This window comes from Hyla sarda, chromosome 3, assembly GCF_029499605.1.
Source record: "Hyla sarda isolate aHylSar1 chromosome 3, aHylSar1.hap1, whole genome shotgun sequence".
Lineage (NCBI taxonomy): Eukaryota > Metazoa > Chordata > Amphibia > Anura > Hylidae > Hyla > Hyla sarda.
The window spans coordinates 442,280,851-442,307,972 of NC_079191.1; the positions used below are offsets into that span (position 1 = coordinate 442,280,851).

General features: G+C 50.5%; 1 protein-coding gene across 1 annotated transcript in view; it reads left to right on the forward strand.

Annotated features, from left to right (window-relative positions):
- The first annotated feature begins 224 nt into the window (after positions 1-224).
- Positions 225-27,122, forward strand: part of KCNK16 (potassium two pore domain channel subfamily K member 16) — a 44,058-nt gene continuing 17,160 nt past the window's right edge. Inside the window, exon 1 of the mRNA XM_056568640.1 lies at positions 225-1,426. Coding sequence (XP_056424615.1) covers positions 1,214-1,426 — 213 coding nt within the window. The 5' untranslated portion in view covers positions 225-1,213. The remainder of the gene's footprint in view (positions 1,427-27,122) is intronic.

The window sequence follows — 27,122 nt, forward strand, 5'->3', positions numbered from 1 at the left end:
TGGTCGCCGCCCGGTGCTGCGCCATTTTATGCTAGGGACGTTAGGGACCCACTCTGGATAGGTGGCCTTGACGTGGCGAGTGGGCTTGTACTTTTTGATCAAAAATGTATAATAACAACCTGTTAGTTTTTGATATTATGCTGAGAAGCAATCAGATCATTAGACAAGATTGTAGATGTGCGACCATGTCTGTTTTTCTACCCGAATTTATACTATTTTTATAATCATAGAATTTCTAACTTCTTTGGAACTGGAATGTGTCAACCATGTTTGTTATAGTCGATTTGATTCCTACAAAATTTAACTTGAAAAGTTGGTATTTAGCAAATAAATTTGGATGGATTGAGGCTCCAAACCAATGAGGTTTCCAATCCCACCCTCCTCCAAATATGTCCTTAATAAAAAACGATGAATTTATACTTGCAATACCACCGTTGACCACATGGAGCGCTGTTAGAAAACATGACAGTGTGCAACAGGAAGCACAGTCCGCTTCCCTTCAGGCACAGGTAGTACAATGCTCTACAGCACACCTAGTGGTGAACAGATTTAGTGCACAGAGCGATTCTAGTTGAGCAGTAGCCTGTATTCTGCTGACTCCACTTATGGGGGTTGTTATTAATACATTTGTCATATATATGTTGTGAAGTGCCGGCTGAATGAGAATCCACACTTGGTTATAGAGACGTCTTCCCTTCAGAAGCTGAGATGTCACCTCACTGTGGATGTGGCCCTTTATCTGTAGATGTGCATTGAGTGGCGACTCTTACCTATGCTGAGCTATATGCCATGACTTTTAGTAGGTAAAAATTAACCAGCTTCCTTCCTGACGATCAGCTGAGTGGTGCTGGAGGAGGTCTCTTATCTCTTGGGCAGATGATTCTCCCCATTATCAGTAGGACACTCATGAATCCAGGCAAGCAGAAGAGGACACAGACCTGCATCTGGCACATCTTCTGAGGGAACCAGACACAAGACATGATCGCAACGTGTCACGAGAGTCATGGTGAGACCTTAGAGAACATCATGATGGAGCTTCTTGGGTTTCATAACAACTCCTAAAGAGGAACCATTGGGATGAGAAGGTGACACGTTCTCCAGGACTCCATTCATGCCTCGTATGTGGAATAGATCTACCATCCCCGAGGATCGCTGCTTCACCTCGCTTCAGAGATGAACCTCTAGCCTATGATCTGCCTCACAGTCTCCAGCCATGTCTCAGCTCTTCTGGTGCAGCCGGCAGACCATGTTGGCCATTGCCTTGTCTTTGGGATATTTCATGTACCTCTTTATGGGAGCCGTGATGTTCCAGATGCTGGAGAAACAAGCCGAGGCCAACTCCAGGGACAAGTTCCAGCTGGCCAAGTTAGGGTTCCTCCAGAACTACACCTGCCTAGATGCTCGAGCGCTTGAACAATTTGTACAGGTAGGATGACTGATGCGTTAGGCTGATAGTTCTGGTAGGTATTAACCAAGCACAATTAATTGGGAGACAGCAGATCTCTACGGAGCCATCGACAATAAAATGAGTCGATTATATAAGTTTTCACCCCCATGTCAGGATTTTACAGCAAACCTTGACACTTTGTCTCTACCGCTGCAGTTCTCCGCTTTCTTGGCAAAATTGTTCGAGTTGCATGAGGGCGGTGAGAGAACGTGAGTTTGGCCGCTCCAAGACATTAAACATTGTTGGTTTGGAGCCCATGGAGCTTCCTAATGCTGAGGATAAATCTGCCTTGTTGAGGACTGCAGCAGGTTTTCTTCTAGATTTTCTCTTTAATCCTGTGTGTTTCTTTTACTACTCACCTTTACACGTAATAGTATTTGGCCGTTAAAGGGGTAGTCCAGTGGTGAAAAACGTATCCCCATCCCAAGGATAGGGGATACGTTTCAGATCGCTGGGGGTCCAACCGCTGGGGGCCCCCCGCTATCTCCTTACGGGGCCCCGGCTCGCTGGCCAGATAGCGAAGTGGAGGCCGACACGCCCCCTCTATACAACTCTATGGCAGAACCGGAGAGCGCTCCGGCTCTGCCATAGAGATGTATTGAGGGGGCATGTCAGCCGCCGCTTCGTGCGGTGGTCAACACTCCCCCTTCCCGCGGGCTGTCAGGGCCCCGTACAGAAGATCGCGGGGGGGCCCAGCGGTTGGATCCCCCGTGATTTGAAACTTATCCCCTATCCTTAGGATAGGGGATACATTTTTCACCACTGGATATCTCCTTTAAGTTGCTGCTTTAGGGTTCGTTCACACCTGCCTATTTAGCTGTGTATTGTGCTGCTGATTTTCCTACCCATTGAAGTCCCATGGTGAACGTACCCTTAGAGCCCACATAGGTTTTAGCTTTGTATTGAGGTCATTATCTTACAGGAAAGTAAATGTTCTCCCGTCACCGCTCTCTTGTAGACTGCAGCCGGTTTTCCTCAGTACCATGATCGCTCAACTTACAATGGTTTCAACATACAATGGTCGTCCTGGAACCAATTAATATTGTAACTTGAGGGACCACTGTATATTCATTTTACCAAATCTTCAAGGGTCAACCACTCTTCCTGGCTTTCTACCATAAAGGAGGGAGAAGAGGAGCTCAAGGGATGAGATGTTATGCGCACCATCTATCCCAGTGGTGTTCAACCTGCGGACCTCCAGGTTTTGCAAAACTACAACTCCCAGCATGCCCGGACAGCCGTTGGCTGTCCGGGCATGCTGTGAGTTGTAGTTTTGCAACATCTGGAGGTCCGCAGGTTGGAGACCACTGGTCTATCCAATCTCAGCCATAGCCTCTAAAGAGTTGTCGTAGGTCTTCTACTTGACCAGTCACTCAGTTATTGATGGTCGACTAGCTGAATTTACAACTGGGCCGTAGACCCTTAAAAGGGTACTCCGGTGGAAACCTTTTTTTTTTTTTTTTTTATCAACTGGTGCCAGAAAGTTAAACAGATTTGTAAATTACTTCTATTAAATAAAAAATAAAACAATCTTAATCCTTCCAGTACTTATTAGCTGCTGAATACTACAGAGTAAATTATTTTCTTTTTGGAACACAGAGCTCTCTGCTGACATCACCAGCACAGTGCTCTCTGCTGACATCTCTGTCCATTTTAGGAACTGTCCAGAGCAGCATATGTTTGCTATGGGGATTTTCTCCTACTCTGGACAGTTCCTAAAATGGACAGAGATGTCAGCAGAGAGCACCGTGGTCATGATGTCAGCAGAGAACACCGTGGTCATGATGTCAGCAGAGAGCACTGTGCCCGTGATGTCAGCAGAGAGCACCGTGGTCATGATGTCAGCAGAGAGCTCTATGTTACAAAAAGAAAATAATTTCCTCTGTAGTATTCAGCAGCTAATAAGTACTGGAAGGATTAAGATTTTTTAATAGAAGTCATTTACAAATCTTAAAATTAGGTGCAGCTCACAACAGAAGGACCGAGGCAATCAAAGCTAAAGCCGGACCCCACCGGCAACACTAATAAATATCAAATAGAACATATAGCTTATGCCTCTAGGACTTCACCAATGGTGCATAATGATGTGGGTAATAATGAATTATGGCAGCGTTAGTCAAAAATTATTAAATTCAGATTATAAAATATAAATATAAAACAATGACAAAGTGACACATTAAACTGGCACTGTCTAGTGATAATCCCACTGGGCCCTAGTGGGATATCCAAAATATAAAATATAAAAATGATGGGTTAGTGATCCAATAAGTCCATAAATCTGCAAATAAAAAATGGAATCCGCAAAAAATAAGATGAATGGATATTTGGTTTTGTGGCAGAATCTGCTTGTTACATAAAGTCAATAATCAAAAGAAAGAATGATACAAAGTATCTCTCACCACTGCTTCTGGCTCGATGGATTTATTACAATGGATCGCAGCCTTATGTTCCTCGCATGCCCCAATATGGAGAGGGGGGGCACTGGTTCTCACGTCTCCCTAGCAGCCCCGATGGCAGGGGGGGGGGGGCACTGGTTCTCACGTCTCCCTAGCAGCCCCGATGGCAGGGGGGGGGGGGTGGCACTGGTTCTCACGTCTCCCTAGCAGCCCCGATGGCAGAAGGGGGGGGGGGGGCACTGGTTCTCACGTCTTCCTAGCAGCCCCGATGGCAGGGGGGCACTGGTTCTCACGTCTCCCTAGCAGCCCCGATGGCAGGGGGGGGGGCACTGGTTCTCACGTCTCCCTAGCAGCCCCGATGGCAGGGGGGGGGGGGGGGCACTGGTTCTCACGTCTCCCTAGCAGCCCCGATGGCAGGGGGGGGGGGGGGCACTGGTTCTCACGTCTCCCTAGCAGCCCCGATGGCAGGGGGGGGGGGGGCACTGGTTCTCACGTCTCCCTAGCAGCCCCGATGGCAGGGGGGGGGGGCACTGGTTCTCACGTCTCCCTAGCAGCCCCGATGGCAGGGGGGGGGGGGCACTGGTTCTCACGTCTTCCTAGCAGCCCCGATGGCAGGGGGGGGGGGGGCACTGGTTCTCACGTCTCCCTAGCAGCCCCGATGGCAGGGGGGCACAAACAGATGTTACGTACCGTTGGCTCCGATGTCAGAGGAGCGTGCAGCAGTATTCTGCGCTGGAGACCACGCTCGCTAACCGGCTTGCTACAGATGTCACTGTTCTGACCCTCCGGCAAGAGTGTCAGTCAACTCGGGAGCAACAATAGGTCTGGTGGTGATGGTACGTATGGGAGCCGTGGATAGTCCGGGGATGGCGTCCCACGTGGAAGCTTGAGTAGCGGGAAGTAAAGGCTGTGCGATGTGGTTGAAAGTGTGGTTACGGCCAGGCAGGGCGGAATGAAGCTGAATTAACTCCTCTGTTGCCGAAACATGTAAGTTTGCAGATGGACACTAGTACTGACTGTGTGAACAGTGACAGATTCCTAAACGCGTTTCGGGGTGCTGGGAAACATGAACCTCCGACCCCTTCCTCAGTAGAAATGTGTATTACTCAAGCTCCCACGTGGGACGCCATCCCCGGACTACCCACGGCTCCCATACGTACCATCACCACCAGACCTATTGTTGCTCCCGAGTTGACTGACACTCTTGCCGGAGGGTCAGAACAGTGACATCTGTAGCAAGCCGGTTAGCGAGCGTGGTCTCCAGCGCAGAATACTGCTGCACGCTCCTCTGACACCGGAGCCAACGGTACGTAACATCTGTTTGCGCCCCCCTGCCATCGGGGCTGCTAGGAAGACGTGAGAACCAGTGCCCCCCCCCCTGCCATCGGGGCTGCTAGGGAGACGTGAGAACCAGTGCCCCCCCCCCTGCCATCGGGGCTGCTAGGAAGACGTGAGAACCAGTGCCCCCCCCCCTGCCATCGGGGCTGCTAGGAAGACGTGAGAACCAGTGCCCCCCCCCCCCTCTCCACATCGGGGCTGCTAGGGAGACGTGAGAACCAGTGCCCCCCCCCCCTGCCATCGGGGCTGCTAGGAAGACGTGAGAACCAGTGCCCCCCCCCCCCTCTCCACATCGGGGCTGCTAGGAAGACGTGAGAACCAGTGCCCCCCCCCCTGCCATCGGGGCTGCTAGGAAGACGTGAGAACCAGTGCCCCCCCCCCCCTCTCCACATCGGGGCTGCTAGGGAGACGTGAGAACCAGTGCCCCCCCCCCCCCTGCCATCGGGGCTGCTAGGGAGACGTGAAAACCAGTGCCCCCCCTCTCCATATTGGGGCATGCGAGGAACATAAGGCTGCGATCCATTGTAATAAATCCATCGAGCCAGAAGCAGTGGTGAGAGATACTTTGTATCATTCATTCTTTTGATTATTGACTTTATGTTACAAGCAGATTCTGCCACAAAACCAAATATCCATTCATCTTATTTTTTGCGGATTCCATTTTCTATTTGCAGATTTATGGACTTATTGGATCACTAACCCATCATTTTTATATTTTATATTTTGGATATCCCACTAGGGCCCAGTGGGATTATCACTAGACATTGCCAGTTTAATGTGTCACTTTGTCATTGTTTTATATTTATATTTTATAATCTGAATTAAAATAATTTTTGACTAACGCTGCCATAATTCATTATTACCCACATCATTATGCACCATTGGTGAGGTCCTAGAGGCATAAGCTATATATTCTATTTAATTTTCAAATCTGTTTAACTGTTTGGCACCAGTTGTTAAAAAAAAAAAAAAAAAAGTTTTCCACCGGAGTACCCCTTTAAATCACTGGCTCCTTGGTTTTCCAGGACTCGGCCAGTGATGTTTTCTTTGTCTGTCCTCAGATCGACACTTTGTTTGGCTTTTTCCTTTGTCCTCATTGGGTTTTACATAGACCAGGATCTGACTACTCAGCATTCGAATGACCTTGAGGTGTCCTTCATTTCTTATTACGTGATATGTGAGGGCGTCCTCCTCCATTAAAGGGGTACTCCAGTGGAAAACATTTTTTTTAAATCAACTGGTGCCAAAAAGTTAAAAATATTTGTAAATTACTTCTATTTAAAAATCTTAATCCTTCCAGTACTTATCAGCTTAACAGTTTGCTCCAGAGGAAATTATTTTCTTTTTGAATTTCTTTTCTGTCTGACCACAGTGCTCTCTGCTGACACCTCTGTCCAGAGAAGGAGCAAATCCCCATAGCAAACCTCTCCTGCTCTGGACAGTTCCTGACATGGACAGAGGTGTCAGCAGAGAGCACTGTGGTAAGACAGAAAGGAAATTAAAGAAGAAAAGAACTTCCTCTGTAGTATACAGCAGCTGATAAGTACTGGAAGGATTAAGATTTTTAAATAGAAGTAATTTAAAAATCTGTTTAACTTTATGGCACCAGTTGATTTAAAATAAAAAATAAAAAATGTTTTCCACCGGAGTACCCCTTTAAAGCTGATGTATATGGACAACATCACGCCCACATATAGAAGCCAGTAGGCTCAGGATTTTTTCAGTATTTCCCAAAGACAATTGGCCACCACATGTGGGCGCTGTTTTATCCACTTGCAGTTTTGATGCAGTTTACAGATTACATTTATATTGGGTTAAAAAAACACAGAAATCCAAATATTTCCTGTATAGTCCCCCCCTCTACTACCCACTACTGACAGTGACTCCCAAAACTGAAGCCAAAAGCTGCATCAAACTGGCAAGCTGTCTGGGATTCGACCGGCGCCAAATGCGTGGAACCAGTAAGGAGTATGCATAGAGGGGAGGTAAAAAAAGCTATCCCCACTAGGCGCTATCTCCAGAGGAAAAGATAAAAGTGAGGAGAATCCTCTAAATCCAATAAAACATAACAGCAAGATGCGTTTCGGGTGTTGTACCACCCTTCCTCAGTTGCAGATGTGTCTGAGGAAGGGTGGTACAACACCCAAAACGCGTCTTGCTCTTGATGTAGTCTGTTATTTTATTTTAGTTTATTTAATAAACAAGTTTTATTGGATTAAGAGGATTCTCCTCACTTTTATCTTTTTCTCTGGAGATAGCGGCTAGTTGGGATAGCTTTTTTCTACCTCCTCTCTCTACATGATGAAAGGATCACATGTAATGAGAAAAACGGAGGGGATAAAATGCCAAATAAAAAAAAAAAAAGCCTATACTAAAATAAGCTATTTTTGGAGGGGAAAAAATTCCACAAAAACTGCATCACGGAGAAGAAAACTGAAAAAAAAAGTTGTGTCTGTTCACGACCTAATACCAGTCGGCATTCCCAGCGTTTCATACTCACGGGTGTCAATAATTTTGCATTCACTTATTTTGTTCTTAATTTGTTAATCAGCTAAATGTTGGTTAATGGAGTTTTGTTATCACATTGATGTCACGCCCCCTTGTGACGTCACGCCGCCGATGGGACCCCCGCGATCAGACATCTTATCCCATATGCTTTGGATAAGGTGTCTATGTTCGGCATATCCCACAACATGATCAACATGAATGGAGGTGGGGGGGGGGGGGTTATTGAGCATTTTGAGATGTTTCTCAACCAAGATTTTCACATCCAGTGTCCAAGAGAACTTCAGAGAACTGCCCCTCGTTTATCTTCTCAATTATGCCGTTTTTGTGATGTTTTTTCCCCCAAAAATTGTGTGTATTACTATTGGCATTATTTGTTTGTCATTTTATCCCCTGTCAAGTCATGTGATCCTTAAATAATTTATGGTTTTCTAATTTAATGGGGGAAAAAATACCAGGGAAAAGCTCCAGCATACATGCTTTGGGAGATTAGCTCTGTGGAGCCAGACAAATAACGGCAAAACAGCAGTCAGAGACTCAGACTCATACTCATAAAGTTCATACAGGGCTTCTCCTGTCTCTATTTTTTAGCTCAATACAAAAAATAAACCTCTGGGCATAAAAATACTAAATATATCCTGCTCATCCAAGCACAATAACTAAACAATAATGTTCCCTGTCTATATAGTTGACTTAAAGGGGTACTCCGGTGAAAACTTTTTTTTCTTTTAAATCAACTGATGGCAGAAAGTTAAACATATTTGTAAATTACTTCTATTAAAAAATCTTAATCCTTCCAGTACTTATTAGCTGCTGAAAGCTACAGAGGAAATTCCTTTCTTTTTGGAACACTGATGACATCACGAGCACAGTGCTCTCTGCTGACATCTCTGTCCATTTTAGTAACCGTGCATAGCAGCTGTATGCTAAGGGCAGCATGGTGGCTTAGTGGTTAGCACTTCTGCCTTGCAGTGCTGGGGCCTTGGGTTCAAATCCCACTAAGGACAACAATAAATAAAGAGTTGTTATTATTATAACGTCAGCAGAGAGAATTCCAAAAAGAAAATAATTTCCTCTGTAGTATTCAGCAGCTAATGAGTACAGGAAGGATTAAGATTTTTTCATAGAAGTAATTTACAAATATGTTTAACTTTCTGCCACCAATTGATTTAAAAGAAAACATTTTTCACCGGAGTACCCCTTTAAGAACAAGGCTCTGAAAAATGTATTGAGACTTAAAACTTCACTTTTCATTAGATTCTTCTAAAAATCAATGTCAGAAAGATCAAAAATGTATAAAGAGAAAGTAAATCTACAAAGTTAGGTTCTTTACAGCCACCATTTTGCTAACCACATTCCTACAGTAATTACTTTCTGTACAGATATGCACTTTTTACTGTATGTTGCCCAATACCATCCCTACAGTGATCATGGTGGGGGCAGCATCATGTCTGGAGGAAACCAGGCACTGCCCATCACCTGCCCAATACCATCCCTACAGTGATCATGGTGGGGGCAGCATCATGTCTGGAGGAAACCAGGCACTGCCCATCACCTGCCCAATTCCATCCCTACAGTGATCATGGTGGGGGCAGCATCATGTCTGGAGGAAACCAGGTACTGCCCATCACCTGCCCAATACCATCCCTACAGTGATCATGGTGGGGGCAGTATCATGTATAAAGGAAACCAGGCACTGCCCATCACCTGCCCAATACCATCCCTACAGTGATCATGGTGGGGGCAGCATCATGTCTGGAGGAAACCAGGCACTTCCCATCACCTGCCCAATACCATCCCTACAGTGATCATGGTGGGGGCAGCATCATGTATAAAGGAAACCAGGCACTGCCCATCAACTGCCCAATACCATCCCTACAGTGATCATGGTGGGGGCAGCATCATGTCTGGGGGAAACCAGGTACTGCCCATCATATGCCCAATACCATCCCTACAGTGATCATGGTGGGGGCAGCATCATGTCTGGGGAAACCAGGCACTGCCCATCACCTGCCCAATACCATCCCTACAGTGATCATGGTGGGGGCAGCATCATGTCTGGGGGAAACCAGGCACTGCCCATCACCTGCCCAATACTATCCCTACAGTGATCATGGTGGGGGCAGCATCATGTCTGGGGGAAACCAGGAACTGCCCATCACCTGCCCAATACCATCCCTACAGTAATCATGGTGGGGGCAGCATCATGTCTGGAGGAAACCAGGCACTGCCCATCACCTGCCCAATACCATCCCTACAGTGATCATGGTGGGGGCAGCATCATGTCAGGAGGAAACCAGGCACTGCCCATCCCCTGCCCAATACCATCCCTACAGTGATCATGGTGGGGGCCGCATCATGTCTGGAGGAAACCAGGCACTGTCCATCACCTGCCCAATACCATCCCTACAGTGATCATGGTGGGGGCAGCATCATGTCTGGAGGAAACCAGGCACTGCCCATCACCTGCCCAATACCATCCCTACAGTGATCATGGTGGGGGCAGCATCATGTCTGGGGAAACCAGGCACTGCCCATCACCTGCCCAATACCATCCCTACAGTGATCATGGTGAGGGCAGCATCATGTCTGGGGGAAACCAGGCACTGCTCATCACCTGCCCAATACCATCCCTACAGTGATCATGGTGGGGGCAGCATCATGTCTGGAGGAAACCAGGCACTGCCCATCACCTGCCCAATACCATCTCTACAGTGATCATGGTGGGGGCAGCATCATGTCTGGAGGAAACCAGGCACTGCCCATCACCTGCCCAATACCATCCCTACAGTGATCATGGTGGGGGCAGCATCATGTCTGGGGGAGACGAGGCACTGCCCATCACCTGCCCAATACCATCCCTACAGTGATCATGGTGGGGGCACCATCATGTCTGGAGGAAACCAGGCACTGCCCATCACCTGCCCAATACCATCCCTACAGTGATCATGGTGGGGGCAGCATCATGTCTGGAGGAAACCAGGCACTGCCCATCACCTGCCCAATACCATCCCTACAGTGATCATGGTGGGGGCAGCATCATGTCTGGAGGAAACCAGGCACTGCCCATCACCTGCCCAATACCATCCCTACAGTGATCATGGTGGGGGCAGCATCATGTCTGGGGAAACCAGGCACTGCCCATCACCTGCCCAATACCATCCCTACAGTGATCATGGTGGGGGCAGCATCATGTCTGGAGGAAACCAGGCACTGCCCATCACCTGCCCAATACCATCCCTACAGTGATCATGGTGGGGGCAGCATCATGTCTGGAGGAAACCAGGTACTGCCCATCACCTGCCCAATACCATCCCTACAGTGATCATGGTGGGGGCAGCATCATGTCTGGAGGAAACCAGGCACTGCCCATCACCTGCCCAATACCATCCCTACAGTGATCATGGTGGGGGCAGCATCATGTCTGGGGGAGACGAGGCACTGCCCATCACCTGCCCAATACCATCCCTACAGTGATCATGGTGGGGGCAGCATCATGTCTGGAGGAAACCAGGCACTGCCCATCACCTGCCCAATACCATGCCTACAGTGATCATGGTGGGGGCAGCATCATGTCTGGAGGAAACCAGGTACTGCCCATCACCTGCCCAATACCATCCCTACAGTGATCATGGTGGGGGCAGCATCATGTCTGGAGGAAACCAGGCACTTCCCATCACCTGCCCAATACCATCCCTACAGTGATCATGGTGGGGGCAGCATCATGTCTGGGGGAGATGAGGCACTGCCCATCACCTGCCCAATACCATCCCTACAGTGATCATGGTGGGGGCAGCATCATGTCTGGGGGAGACGAGGCACTGCCCATCACCTGCCCAATACCATCCCTACAGTGATCATGGTGGGGACAGCATCATGTCAGGAGGAAACCAGGTACTGCCCATCACCTGCCCAATACCATCCCTACAGTGATCATGGTGGGGGCAGCATCATGTCTGGGGGAAACCAGGCACTGCCCATCACCTGCCCAATACCATCCCTACAGTGATCATGGTGGGGGCAGCATCATGTCTGGAGGAAACCAGGCACTGCCCATCACCTGCCCAATACCATCCCCACAGTGATCATGGTGGGGGCAGCATCATGTCTGGGGGAAACCAGGCACTGCCCATCATCTGCCCAATACCATCCCTACAGTGATCATGGTGGGGACGGCATCATGTCTGGAGGAAACCAGACACTGCCCATCACCTGCCCAATGCCATCCCTACAGTGATCATGGTGGGGGCAGCATCATGTCTGGAGGAAACCAGGCACTGCCCATCACCTGCCCAATACCATCCCTACAGTGAACATGGTGGGGGCAGCATCATGTCTGGAGGAAACCATCTACTGCCCATCACCTGCCCAATACCATCCCTACAGTGATCATGGTGGGGGCAGCATCATGTCTGGAGGAAACCAGGCACTGCCCATCACCTGCCCAATACCATCCCTACAGTGAACATGGTGGGGGCAGCATCATGTCTGGAGGAAACCATCTACTGCCCATCACCTGCCCAATACCATCCCTACAGTGATCATGGTGGGGGCAGCATCATGTCTGGAGGAAACCAGGCACTGCCCATCACCTGCCCAATACCATCCCTACAGTAATCATGGTGGGGGCAGCATCATGTCTGGGGGAGACGAGGCACTGCCCATCACCTGCCCAATTCCATCCCTACAGTGATCATGGTGGGGGCAGCATCATGTCTGGAGGAAACCAGGCACTGCCCATCACCTGCCCAATACCATCCCTACAGTGATCATGGTGGGGGCAGCATCATGTCTGGAGGAAACCAGGTACTGCCCATCACCTGCCCAATACCATCCCTACAGTGATCATGGTGGGGCAGCATCATGTCTGGAGGAAACCAGGCACTGCCCATCACCTGCCCAATACCATCCCTACAGTGATCATGGTGGGGGCAGCATCATGTCTGGGGGAAACCAGGCACTGCCCATCACCTGCCCAATACCATCCCTACAGTGATCATGGTGGGGGCAGCATCATGTCTGGGGGAAACCAGGCACTGCCCATCACCTGCCCAATACCATCCCTACAGTGATCATGGTGGGGGCAGCATCATGTCTGGGGGAGACGAGGCACTGCCCATCACCTGCCCAATACCATCCCTACAGTGATCATGGTGGGGGCAGCATCATGTCTGGAGGAAACCAGGCACTTCCCATCACCTGCCCAATACCATCCCTACAGTGATCATGGTGGGGGCAGCATCATGTCTGGGGGAAACCAGGCACTGCCCATCACCTGCCCAATACCATCTCTACAGTGATCATGGTGGGGGCAGCATCATGTCTGGGGGAAACCAGGCACTGCCCATCACCTGCCCAATACCATCTCTACAGTGATCATGGTGGGGGCAGCATCATGTCTGGGGGAAACCAGGCACTGCCCATCACCTGCCCAATACCATCTCTACAGTGATCATGGTGGGGGCAGCATCATGTATGGGGGAAACCAGGCACTGCCCATCACCTGCCCAATACCATCCCTACAGTGATCATGGTGGGGGCAGCATCATGTCTGGGGGAAACCAGGTACTGTCCATCACCTGCCCAATACCATCCCTTCAGTGATCATGGTGGGGGCAGCATCATGTCTGGGGGAAACCAGGCACAGCCCATCACCTGCCCAATACCATCCCTACAGTGATCATGGTGGGGGCAGCATCATGTCTGGAGGAAACCAGGCACTGCCCATCACCTGCCCAATACCATCCCTACAGTGATCATGGTGGGGGCAGCACAGATATATTCTTAAAGGGGTACTCCGGTGAAAACCTTTTTTCTTTTAAATCAACTGGTGGCAGAAAGTTAAACATATTTGTAAATCACTTCTATTAAAAAATCTTAATCCTTCCTGTACTTATTAGCTGCTGAATACTACAGAGGAAATTCTTTTCTTTTTGGAATGCTCTCTGATGACATCACAAGCACAGTTCTCTCTGCTGACGTTATTATAATAATAATAATAATAAAGCTTTATTTATTGTTGTCCTTAGTGGGATTTGAACCCAAGTCCCCAGCGCTGTAAGGCAGCAGTGCTAACCACTGAGCCACCATGCTGCCCTTAGCATACATCTGCTATGCATGGTTGCTAATATGGACAGAGATGTCAGCAGAGAGCACTGTGCTCGTGATGTCATCAGTGTTCCAAAAAGGAAGGAATTTCCTCTGTAGCATTCAGCAGCTAATAAGTACTGGAAGGATTAAGATTTTTTAATAGAAGTAATTTACAAATATGTTTAACTTTCTGCCACCAGTTGATTTAAAAGAAAAAAGGTTTTCACCGGAGTACCCCTTTAATAAAAACCTCATCCAGAGCTCTGGGCCCCAGACTGGGCTGGTCATTCACTTTCCAACATGACAATGACCCTGAGCACACGGCCAAGACAACACAGGAACGGCTTAAGGACAACTCTGTGAAGGTCCTTGATTGGCCCAACCAGAACCCAATGGAACATCTCCATAGAGACCTGAAAATGGCTTCACTGACGGTCCCCGAATCCAACCTGACAGACCTGAGAGGATCTATAGAGAAGAATGGCAGAAATGTCACTGAATGCATTGTACCTGATTGGTCATGGAACATGATTAATAAAGAAAACTAAGTGACCCCAACAGGAATACTGCAGCATTTCTGTTATCGCCAACAAACAAAAGACAGTAGAAAGTCCTCTAGAATCAACCGTAAGGTCCTTTACACAGGGGACTATGGGCCAAAGGAGCATTTGTAATAACATTCATTTACGATTATTGCCCCGTGTCACGTTGGCAGATCACATCTTTCATGTTGGCTCACAAGTCATTGTTTATCAGTAGCGTATTTCATCCTATATACACGGGATGTGCTGCCAACTATGGAAGTCAATCACCGCACAGTTGTGTGGGACATAGAGGCCCAGTGGGATGATGGGCACAGTCTGTTTCATGAGTTGCTCCCCACAGAATACTGCTGTTACTTGTCAGAATTCTCTACAGTTCCCAACAGCCGTGTGGGGGGCAGACGGACATTGTAGCTTCATCTACTGAACTAGACTAGGCCTGGGCAGAATCTCCTTCAGGTCCCAGAAATCAACAAGAGTATTTTCTGTCTTATCCTTGCTGACTATTTGATCCTTGGTAAACTTAAAGGGGTACTCCGGCCCTGAGACATCATATCCCCCATCCAAAGGATAGGGGATAAAATGTCTGACCGCGGGGTCACGACTCCACCCCTGTGTGACATCACCCCCCGCCCCCGCTATGCAAATCTATGGGAGGGGGCGTGACGGCCGTCACGCCCCCTCCCATAGACTTGCATAGCGGGGGCGGGGGTGACGTCACACGGGGCCGGAGTCATGATGTCACGATACTCCGACCCCGTGGTCGGCACCCGGCAGTTTGTGAGCTGGCAGCGTGGTGTGCAGCTCAAAGAGGTGGGTGCCGAATACAAGATTGCGGGGGTCCCCAGCGGCGGGCCCCCACGGTCAGACATCTTATCCCCTATCCTTTGGATAGGGGATAAGATGTCTTAGGGCCGGAGTACCCCTTTAAGTTATAAGTGGATACAAAGAAAGCAAGCCCCATGAAATGAGATTGGTCATACCTGGCTAGTCAGCTTCTCCGCTGGGGTATGTGCCCATGTGACCAGGGTATTTCAGATCTTCACTACTCACAACTGCTGACTACTAGGGACTAATGCCAGGACTAAATCGTCCCTGTGTAACACAGGATATCCTGCTTTCAGCCATAGAGAGAATTAGAACCTTTCGGGTACCACCCATTTATAGGGGCCTAGGTAGAGACTGTACTCACTTTTGTTTCTCTTCATTCATTTTTACAATTTCACCATTTAAAGGGATAGTCCAGTTTAGGAAAATGTATCCCTTGTCCAAAGGATAAGGGATAAATGTCTGATCACGGAGGGTCAAAGTGCTGGGACCCCCGGCGATCACCTGCGCGCTGCTCCGGCTCTACTTGTGCACCGATTGGGGGTCGACACGCGCCCTTCATGCATCTCTATGGGAGAGCCAAAGTGCTGTACTCTTGTATATCCGGCTCTCACATAGAGATACATGGAAGACACCCATCTACCACCACTTCATGCATCTCTATGGGAGAGCCAAAGTGCTGTACTCTTGTATATCCGGCTCTCACATAGAGATACATGGAAGACACCCATCTACCACCACTTCATGCATCTCTATGGGAGAGCCAAAGTGCTGTACTCTTGTATATCCGGCTCTCACATAGAGATACATGGAAGACACCCATCAACCACCACTTCATGCATCTCTATGGGAGAGCCAAAGTGCTGTACTCTTGTATATCCGGCTCTCACATAGAGATACATGGAAGACACCCATCAACCACCACTTCATGCATCTCTATGGGAGAGCCAAAGTGCTGTACTCTTGTATATCCGGCTCTCACATAGAGATACATGGAAGACACCCATCTACCACCACTTCATGCATCTCTATGGGAGAGCCAAAGTGCTGTACTCTTGTATATCCGGCTCTCACATAGAGATACATGGAAGACACCCATCAACCACCACTTCATGCATCTCTATGGGAGAGCCAAAGTGCTGTACTCTTGTATCTCCAGCTCTCACATAGAGATACATGGAAGACACCCATCTACCACCACTTCATGCATCTCTATGGGAGAGCCAAAGTGCTTGTCACGATGCCGGCTGGCAGGAGGTGGATCCTCTGTGCCAGAGAGGGATTGGCGTGGACCGTGCTAGTGGACCGGTTCTAAGTCACTACTGGTGTTCACCAGAGCCCGCCGTAAAGCGGGATGGTCTTGCTGCGGCGGTAGTGACCAGGTCGTATCCACTAGCAACGGCTCAACCTCTCTGACTGCTGAAGATAGGCGCGGTACAAGGGAGTAGACAAAAGCAAGGTCGGACGTAGCAGAAGGTCGGGGCAGGCAGCAAGGATCGTAGTCAGTAAGTAATAGCAGGAGGTCAAGTACACAGTAAGGACAACACAGTAACGCTTTCACTAGGCTCTAAGGCAACAAGATCCGGCAGGGGAGTGCAGGGGCAGAGGTCAGATATAGTCTGGGAGCAGGTGGAAGCCAATTAAGCTAATTGGGCCAGGCACCAATCATTGGTGCACTGGCCCTTTAAGTCTCAGGGAGCTGGCGCGCGCGCGCCCTAGAGAGCGGAGCCGCGCGCGCCAGCACATGACAGCAGGGGACGGGAACGGGTAAGTGACCTGGGATGCGATTCGCGAGCGGGCGCGTCCCGCTGTGCGAATCGCATCCCCGACGGCCATGACAGTGCAGCGCTCCCGGTCAGCGGGACCGACCGGGGCGCTGCGGAGAGAGAGACGCCGTCCGTAAGCGCTCCGGGGAGGAGCGGGGACCCGGAGCGCTAGGCGTAACAGTACCCCCCCCCTTAGGTCTCCCCTTCTCTTTGTCCGGTAACTGCCTCCCCTGGGATGAGGACACCGGGAAAGTATGGAGGGATTCCTCAACGGCAGGCAGTACAGCAGGAGTGGGAATGGGGAGGGAGGGCAGAGGGCGAGGCCTGGCACGGGGCAGTGTGAGACCAGGACGGGGGCCATGAGGAGGCACCGAGGCTTGCCTGACTGGACTGGGAGGGGGGGAGAGGCACTTCTTATGGCAGGCAGAGTCCATAAAGACCTTAGGGAGAGCGGATACAGGGGGAACCACAGGGTCACGGCAGGGAGTACTGGGAACCGGTTTAAGGCAGTCCTTGAAACAAGAGGTACCCCAGCTCTTGACCTCCCCTGTGGACCAATCCAGGGTTGGGGAATGGTGTTGAAGCCAGGGTAGTCCAAGGAGAATTTCGGAAGTGCAATTGGAGAGGACCAAAAACTCAATTTTTTCGTGATGAGGTCCGATGCACATTAGGAGGGGCTCCGTGCGGTAACGCACGGTGCAATCCAACCTGACTCCGTTGACCGCGGAAATGTAGAGTGGCTTGACGAGACGGGTCACCGGGATGCGGAATTTATTCACCAAGGACTCCCGAATAAAATTCCCAGAGGCACCAGAGTCCAGGCAGGCCACGGCTGAGAGGGAAGAGTTGGCTGAAGGAGAAATCCGTACAGGCACCGTGAGACGTGGAGAAGCCGACTTAGCATCAAGAGACGCCACACCCACGAGAGCTGGGTGCGAGCGTGCGTTTCCCAGACGTGGAGGACGGATAGGGCAATCCACCAAAAAATGTTCGGTACTGGCACAGTACAGACAAAGATTTTCTTCCCTACGGCGATTCCTCTCCTCCTGGGTCAGGCGAGACCGATCCACTTACATGGCCTCCTCGGCGGGAGGCCTAAGCGTAGATTGCAACGGAGACTGTGGGAGAGGTGCCCAGAGATCTAAGTCTTTTTCCTGGCGGAGCTCTTGATGTCTCTCAGAAAAACGCATGTCAATGCGAGTGGCTAGATGAATGAGTTCATGCAGGTTAGCAGGAATTTCTCGTGCGGCCAGAACATCTTTAATGTTGCTGGATAGGTGTTACGCCGAGCGCTCCGGGTCCCCGCTCCTCCCCGGAGCGCTCGCTACACTCTCCTCACTGCAGCGCTCCGGTCAGATCCACTGACCCGGGGCGCTGCGATACCGCCTCCAGCCGGGATGCGATTCGCGATGCGGGTAGCGCCCGCTCGCGATGCGCACCCCGGCTCCCGTACCTGACTCGCTCTCCGTCGGTCCTGTCCCGGCGCGCGCGGCCCCGCTCCTTAGGGCGCGCGCGCGCCGGGTCTTTGCGATTTAAAGGGCCACTGCGCCGCTGATTGGCGCAGTGGTTCCAATTAGTCTGATCACCTGTGCACTTCCCTATATCACCTCACTTCCCCTGCACTTCCTTGCCGGATCTTGTTGCCATCGTGCCAGTGAAAGCGTTTCCTTGTGTGTTCCTAGCCTGTGTTCCAGACCTCCTGCCGTTGCCCCTGACTACGATCCTTGCTGCCTGCCCCGACCTTCTGCTACGTCCGACCTTGCTTCTGTCTACTCCCTTGTACCGCGCCTATCTTCAGCAGCCAGAGAGGTGAGCCGTTGCTAGTGGATACGACCTGGTCACTACCGCCGCAGCAAGACCATCCCGCTTTGCGGCGGGCTCTGGTGAAAACCAGTAGTGACTTATAACCGATCCACTAACACGGTCCACGCCAATCCCTCTCCGGCACAGAGGATCCACTACCTGCCAGCCGGCATCGTGACAGTAGATCCGGCCATGGATCCCGCTGAAGTTCATCTGCCAGTTGTCGCTGACCTCACCACGGTGGTCGCCCAGCAGTCACAACAGATAGCGCAACAAGGCCAACAGCTGTCTCAACTGACCGTTATGCTACAGCAGTTACTACCACAGCTTCAGCAATCATCTCCTCCGCCAGCTCCTGCACCTCCTCCGCAGCGAGTGGCCGCTTCTGGTCTACGCCTATCCTTGCCGGATAAATTTGATGGGGACTCTAAGTTTTGCCGTGGCTTTCTTTCCCAATGTTCCCTGCACTTGGAGATGATGTCGGACCAGTTTCCCACTGAAAGGTCTAAGGTGGCTTTCGTAGTCAGCCTTCTGTCTGGAAAAGCCCTGTCTTGGGCCACACCGCTCTGGGACCGCAATGACCCCGTCACTGCCTCTGTACACTCCTTCTTCTCGGAAATCCGAAGTGTCTTTGAGGAACCTGCCCGAGCCTCTTCTGCTGAGACTGCCCTGTTGAACCTGGTCCAGGGTAATTCTTCCGTTGGCGAGTATGCCGTACAATTCCGTACTCTTGCTTCAGAATTATCCTGGAATAATGAGGCCCTCTGCGCGACCTTTAAAAAAGGCCTATCCAGCAACATTAAAGATGTTCTGGCCGCACGAGAAATCCCTGCTAATCTACATGAACTCATTCACCTAGCCACTCGCATTGACATGCGTTTTTCCGAAAGGCGTCAGGAGCTCCGCCAGGATATGGACTCTGTTCGCACGAGGCGTTTCTTCTCCTCGGCTCCTCTCTCCTCTGGTCCCCTGCAATCCGTTCCTGTGCCTCCCGCCGTGGAGGCTATGCAGGTCGACCGGTCTCGCCTGACACCTCAAGAGAGGACACGACGCCGCATGGAGAACCTCTGCCTGTACTGTGCTAGTACCGAACACTTCCTGAAGGATTGTCCTATCCGTCCTCCCCGCCTGGAAAGACGTACGCTGACTCCGCACAAAGGTGAGACAGTCCTTGATGTCTACTCTGCTTCTCCACGTCTTACTGTGCCTGTGCGGATGTCTGCCTCTGCCTTCTCCTTCTCTACTATGGCCTTCTTGGACTCCGGATCTGCAGGAAATTTTATTTTGGCCTCTCTCGTCAACAGGTTCAACATCCCAGTGACCAGTCTCGCCAGACCCCTCTACATCAATTGTGTAAACAATGAAAGATTGGACTGTACCATACGTTTCCGCACGGAGCCCCTTCTAATGTGCATCGGATCTCATCACGAGAGGATTGAACTTTTGGTCCTCCCCAATTGCACTTCTGAAATTCTCCTTGGACTTCCCTGGCTTCAACTTCATTCCCCAACCCTGGATTGGTCCACTGGGGAGATCAAGAGTTGGGGGCCCTCTTGTTCCAAGGACTGCCTAAAACCGGTTCCCAGTAACCCTTGCCGTGACTCTGTGGTTCCCCCTGTAACCGGCCTCCCTAAGGCCTATATGGACTTTGCGGATGTTTTTTGCAAAAAACAAGCTGAAACCCTACCTCCTCACAGGCCTTATGATTGTCCTATCGACCTCCTCCCGGGCACTACTCCACCCCGGGGCAGAATTTATCCTCTGTCCGCCCCAGAGACTCTTGCCATGTCTGAATACGTCGAGGAAAATTTAAAAAAGGGCTTTATCCGTAAATCCTCCTCTCCTGCCGGAGCCGGATTTTTCTTTGTGTCCAAAAAAGATGGCTCCCTACGTCCTTGCATTGACTACCGCGGTCTTAATAAAATCACGGTTAAGAACCGCTACCCCCTACCCCTCATCTCTGAACTCTTTGATCGCCTCCAAGGTGCCCACATCTTTACCAAACTGGACTTAAGAGGTGCTTATAATCTCATCCGCATCAGAGAGGGGGATGAATGGAAAACGGCATTTAACACCAGAGATGGACACTTTGAGTATCTGGTCATGCCCTTTGGCCTGTGCAACGCCCCTGCCGTCTTCCAAGACTTTGTTAATGAAATTTTTCGTGATCTTTTATACTCATGTGTTGTTGTATATCTGGATGATATCCTGATTTTTTCTGCCAATCTAGAAGAACACCGCCAGCATGTCCGTATGGTTCTTCAGAGACTTCGTGACAATCAACTCTATGCCAAAATAGAGAAATGTCTGTTTGAATGCCAATCTCTTCCTTTCCTGGGATACTTGGTCTCTGGCCAGGGACTACAAATGGATCCAGACAAACTCTCTGCCGTCTTAGATTGGCCACGCCCCTCCGGACTCCGTGCTATCCAACGCTTTTTGGGGTTCGCCAATTATTACAGGCAATTTATTCCACATTTTTCTACCGTTGTGGCTCCTATCGTGGCTTTAACCAAAAAAAATGCCGATCCCAAGTCTTGGCCTCCTCAAGCGGAAGACGCCTTTAAACGGCTCAAGTCTGCCTTTTCTTCGGCTCCCGTGCTCTCCAGACCTGACCCTTCCAAACCCTTCCTATTGGAGGTTGATGCCTCCTCAGTGGGAGCTGGAGCTGTCCTTCTACAAAAAAATTCTTCCGGGCATGCTGTCACTTGTGGTTTTTTTTCTAGGACCTTCTCTCCGGCGGAGAGGAACTACTCCATCGGGGATCGAGAGCTTCTAGCTATTAAATTAGCACTTGAGGAATGGAGGCATCTGCTGGAGGGATCAAGATTTCCAGTTATTATTTACACCGATCACAAGAACCTCTCCTACCTCCAGTCTGCCCAACGGCTGAATCCTCGCCAGGCCAGGTGGTCTCTGTTCTTTGCCCGGTTTAATTTTGAAATTCACTTTCGGCCTGCCGATAAGAACATTAGGGCCGATGCTCTCTCTCGTTCCTCGGATGCTTCTGAAGTTGAACTCTCTCCGCAACACATCATTCCTCCTGACTGCCTGATTTCCACTTCTCCAGCCTCCATCAGGCAAACTCCTCCAGGAAAGACCTTTGTTTCTCCACGCCAACGCCTCGGAATCCTCAAATGGGGTCACTCCTCCCATCTCGCAGGTCATGCGGGCATCAAGAAATCTGTGCAACTCATCTCTCGTTTCTATTGGTGGCCGACTCTGGAGACGGATGTTGTGGACTTTGTGCGAGCCTGCACTATCTGTGCCCGGGATAAGACTCCTCGCCAGAAGCCCGCTGGTTTTCTTCATCCTCTGCCTGTCCCCGAACAGCCTTGGTCTCTGATTGGTATGGACTTTATTACTGATTTACCCCCTTCCCGTGGCAACACTGTTATTTGGGTGGTCGTTGATCGATTCTCCAAAATGGCACATTTCATCCCTCTTCCTGGTCTTCCTTCAGCGCCTCAGTTGGCTAAACAATTTTTTGTACACATTTTTCGTCTTCACGGGTTGCCTACACAGATCGTCTCGGATAGAGGCGTCCAATTCGTGTCTAAATTCTGGAGGGCTCTCTGTAAACAACTCAAGATTAAATTAAACTTTTCTTCTGCATATCATCCCCAATCCAATGGACAAGTAGAAAGAATTAACCAGGTCTTGGGTGATTATTTACGGCATTTTGTTTCCTCCCGCCAGGATGACTGGGCAGATCTTCTTCCATGGGCCGAATTCTCGTATAACTTCAGAGTCTCTGAATCTTCCTCCAAATCTCCATTTTTCGTGGTGTACGGCCGTCACCCTCTTCCCCCCCTCCCTACCCCGTTGCCCTCTGGTCTGCCCGCTGTGGATGAAATTTCTCGTGACCTTTCCATCATATGGAGAGAGACCCAAAATTCTCTCTTACAGGCTTCATCACGCATGAAGAAGTTCGCGGATAAGAAAAGAAGAGCTCCTCCCATTTTTTCCCCTGGAGACAAGGTATGGCTCTCCGCTAAATATGTCCGCTTCCGTGTCCCTAGCTACAAGTTGGGACCACGCTATCTTGGTCCTTTCAAAATTTTGTGCCAGATTAATCCTGTCTCTTACAAACTTCTTCTTCCTCCTTCTCTTCGTATTCCTAATGCCTTTCACGTTTCTCTTCTTAAACCACTTATCATCAACCGTTTCTCTCCCAAATCTGTTCCTCCCACTCCTGTTTCCGGCTCCTCGGACATCTTCTCCGTCAAAGAGATTCTAGCATCCAAAAAGGTCAGAGGGAAAACCTTTTTTTTAGTGGATTGGGAGGGTTGTGGTCCAGAAGAGAGATCCTGGGAACCTGAGGACAATATCCTAGACAAAAGTCTGCTCCTCAGGTTCTCAGGCTCTAAGAAGAGGGGGAGACCCAAGGGGGGGGTACTGTTACGCCGAGCGCTCCGGGTCCCCGCTCCTCCCCGGAGCGCTCGCTACACTCTCCTCACTGCAGCGCTCCGGTCAGATCCACTGACCCGGGGCGCTGCGATACCGCCTCCAGCCGGGATGCGCACCCCGGCTCCCGTACCTGACTCGCTCTCCGTCGGTCCTGTCCCGGCGCGCGCGGCCCCGCTCCTTAGGGCGCGCGCGCGCCGGGTCTTTGCGATTTAAAGGGCCACTGCGCCGCTGATTGGCGCAGTGGTTCCAATTAGTCTGATCACCTGTGCACTTCCCTATATCACCTCACTTCCCCTGCACTTCCTTGCCGGATCTTGTTGCCATCGTGCCAGTGAAAGCGTTTCCTTGTGTGTTCCTAGCCTGTGTTCCAGACCTCCTGCCGTTGCCCCTGACTACGATCCTTGCTGCCTGCCCCGACCTTCTGCTACGTCCGACCTTGCTTCTGTCTACTCCCTTGTACCGCGCCTATCTTCAGCAGCCAGAGAGGTGAGCCGTTGCTAGTGGATACGACCTGGCCACTACCGCCGCAGCAAGACCATCCCGCTTTGCGGCGGGCTCTGGTGAAAACCAGTAGTGACTTAGAACCGATCCACTAGCACGGTCCACGCCAATCCCTCTCCGGCACAGAGGATCCACTACCTGCCAGCCGGCATCGTGACAATAGGCCTTTTTTAAAGGTCGCGCAGAGGGCCTCATTATTCCAGGATAGTTCAGAAGCAAGAGTACGGAATTGTATGGCGTACTCGCCAACGGAAGAATTACCCTGGACCAGGTTCAGCAGGGCAGTCTCAGCAGAAGAGGCTCGGGCAGGTTCCTCAAAGACACTTCGAATTTCCGAGAAGAAGGAGTGTACAGAGGCAGTGACGGGGTCATCGCGGTCCCAGAGCGGTGTGGCCCATGACAGGGCTTTTCCAGACAGAAGGCTGACTACGAAAGCCACCTTAGACCTTTCAGTAGGAAACTGGTCCGACATCATCTCCAAGTGCAGGGAACATTGCGAAAGAAAGCCACGGCAAAACTTAGAGTCCCCATCAAATTTGTCCGGCAGGGACAAGCGGAGGCTAGGAGTGGCCACTCGCTGCGGAAGGGGTGCAGGAGCTGGCGGAGGAGATGGTTGCTGCTGTAGCAGAGGCAGAAGTTGCTGCACCGTGGTGGACACTTCCGACAACTGGTGGGTTAGATGGGCGATCTGTCGGGATTGCTGGGCGACCACCGTGGTGACATCAGAGATAGAAGGCAGGGGAACCTCAGCGGGATCCATGGCCCTTCTACTGTCACGATGCCGGCTGGCAGGAGGTGGATCCTCTGTGCCAGAGAGGGATTGGCGTGGACCGTGCTAGTGGACCGGTTCTAAGTCACTACTGGTGTTCACCAGAGCCCGCCGCAAAGCGGGATGGTCTTGCTGCGGCGGTAGTGACCAGGTCGTATCCACTAGCAACGGCTCAACCTCTCTGACTGCTGAAGATAGGCGCGGTACAAGGGAGTAGACAAAAGCAAGGTCGGACGTAGCAGAAGGTCGGGGCAGGCAGCAAGGATCGTAGTCAGTAAGGTAATAGCAGGAGGTCAAGTACACAGTAAGGACAACACAGTAACGCTTTCACTAGGCTCTAAGGCAACAAGATCCGGCAGGGGAGTGCAGGGGCAGAGGTCAGATAGCGTAACAGTGCTGTACTCTTGTATCTCCGGCTCTCCCATAGAGATACATGGAAGACACCCATCAACCACCACTTCATGCATCTCTATGGGAGAGCCAAAGTGCTGTACTCTTGTATATCCGGCTCTCACATAGAGATACATGGAAGACACCCATCAACCACCACTTCATGCATCTCTATGGGAGAGCCAAAGTGCTGTACTCTTGTATATCCGGCTCTCACATAGAGATACATGGAAGACACCCATCAACCACCACTTCATGCATCTCTATGGGAGAGCCAAAGTGCTGTACTCTTGTATCTCCGGCTCTCACATAGAGATACATGGAAGACACCCATCAACCACCACTTTGTGCATAGCTCTGGGCATGGGGAAAGCCGGGACGCCGGACAGGTCCCAGTGGTCGGACCCCCCGCAATCAGTTACTTATCCTTATCCTTTGGATAGGGGATACATTTTTTACGAAACTGGAGTACTCCTTTATGTATAATACATTAGGGATCCAAATGCATCCAAGGTCACAGCAAGCCAGGGGGTTCAGAGAGGGATTGACACTGTTTTCTTTATTTGTTTCCCTTTAAAAAGTTTTAGCAAAAATATTGCACCTTAACAGAGGACAAATAGAGTACACACAGTGAATAGCACTCTGAGCCGCCCCCTTTCTTGCTGTGACCCTGGATGCATTTGCAATTAGGCCTGGACTGGCAGTGTGGAAGGTCGCCTGCATGGTGGAGGATAGTCTCCTGTGCTGTTTTCCTTTCTTCTACTCCAATACATGTTATTAAAGATACAATGTATAAAACAATTCACATTATAAACCTGCATCAAACAGTACAACGGCTTATGGAGATTCCTAATCAGTCCTTCTATAGCCGACCTCCTGGGGCTCATGAAAAGTGAACTACACGTTGCAAATACACTGCTCAAATAGATGAAGTGAACACTGCGATAACACATCCTAGATCTGAATGAATGAACTAATGGTATGAAATACTTTCCTCTTTACATAGTTGAATTCGCTGACAACAAAATCACACAAAAATTATCAATGGAAATCAAATGTATGAACTGGATATGGAGTCACACTCAAAATCACAGTGGAAAACCCCACTACAGGCTGATCCAACTTTATGTAATGTCCTTAATACAAGTCCGGATGAGGCTCAGTAGTGTGTGTGGCCTCCACGTGCCCGTATGACCTCCCTACAACGCCTGGGCATGATCCTGATGAGGTGGAGGATGGTCTCTTGAGGGATGTCCTCCCATACCTGGACTAAAGCATCCGCCAACTCCTGGACAGTCTGTGGTGGATGGAGCGAGATGTCCCAGATGTGCTCAATCGGATTCAGGGGAACGGGCGGCCAGTCCATAGCATCAATGTCTTCCTCTTGTAGGAACTGCTGACACACTCCAGCCACATGAGGTCTAGCATTGTCTTGTATTAGGAGGAACCCAGGGCCAACCGCACCAGCATATGGTCTCACAAGGGGTCTGAGGGTCTCATCTCGGTAACTAATGGCAGTCAGGCTACCTCTGACAAGCACATGGAGGGCTGTGCAGCCCCAAAGAAATGCCACCCCACACCATTACTGACCCACCACCAAACCGGTCATGCTGGAGGATGTTGCAGGCAGCAGAACGTTCTCCACGGTGTCTCCAAACTCTGTCACATGTGCTCAGTGTAAACCTGCTTTCATCTGTGAAGAGCACAGGGCGCCAGTGGCGAATTTGCCCATCTTGGTTTTCTCTGACAAATGCCAAACGTCCTGCACGGTGTTGGGCTGTAAGCACAACCCCCACCTGTGGACATCGGGCCCTCATGCCACCCTCATGGAGTCTGTTTCTTACCGTTTGAGTGGACACATGCACATTTGTGTCCTGCTGGAGATAATTTTGCAGGGCTCTGGCAGTGCTCCTCCTGCTCCTCCTTGCACAAAGGCGGAGGTAGCGGTCCTGCTGCTGGGTTGTTGACCTCCTACGGCCTCCTCCACGTCTCCTGATGTACTGACCTGTCTCCTGGTAGCGCCTCCATGCTCTGGACACTACGCTGACAGACACAGCAAACCTTCTTGCCACAGCTCACATTGATCTGAGCTGCACTACCTGATCCACTTGTGTGGGTTGTAGACTCCGTCTCATGCTACCACTAGAGTGAAACCACCGCCAGCATTAAAAAGTGACCAAAACATCAGCCAGGAAGCATAGGAACTGAGAAGTGGTCTGTGGTCACCACCTGCAGAACCACTCCTTTATTGGGGGTATCTTGCTAATTGCCTATAATTTCCACGTGTTGTCTGTTCCATGTGAAATTGATTGTCAATCAGTGTTCTTCCTGAGTGGA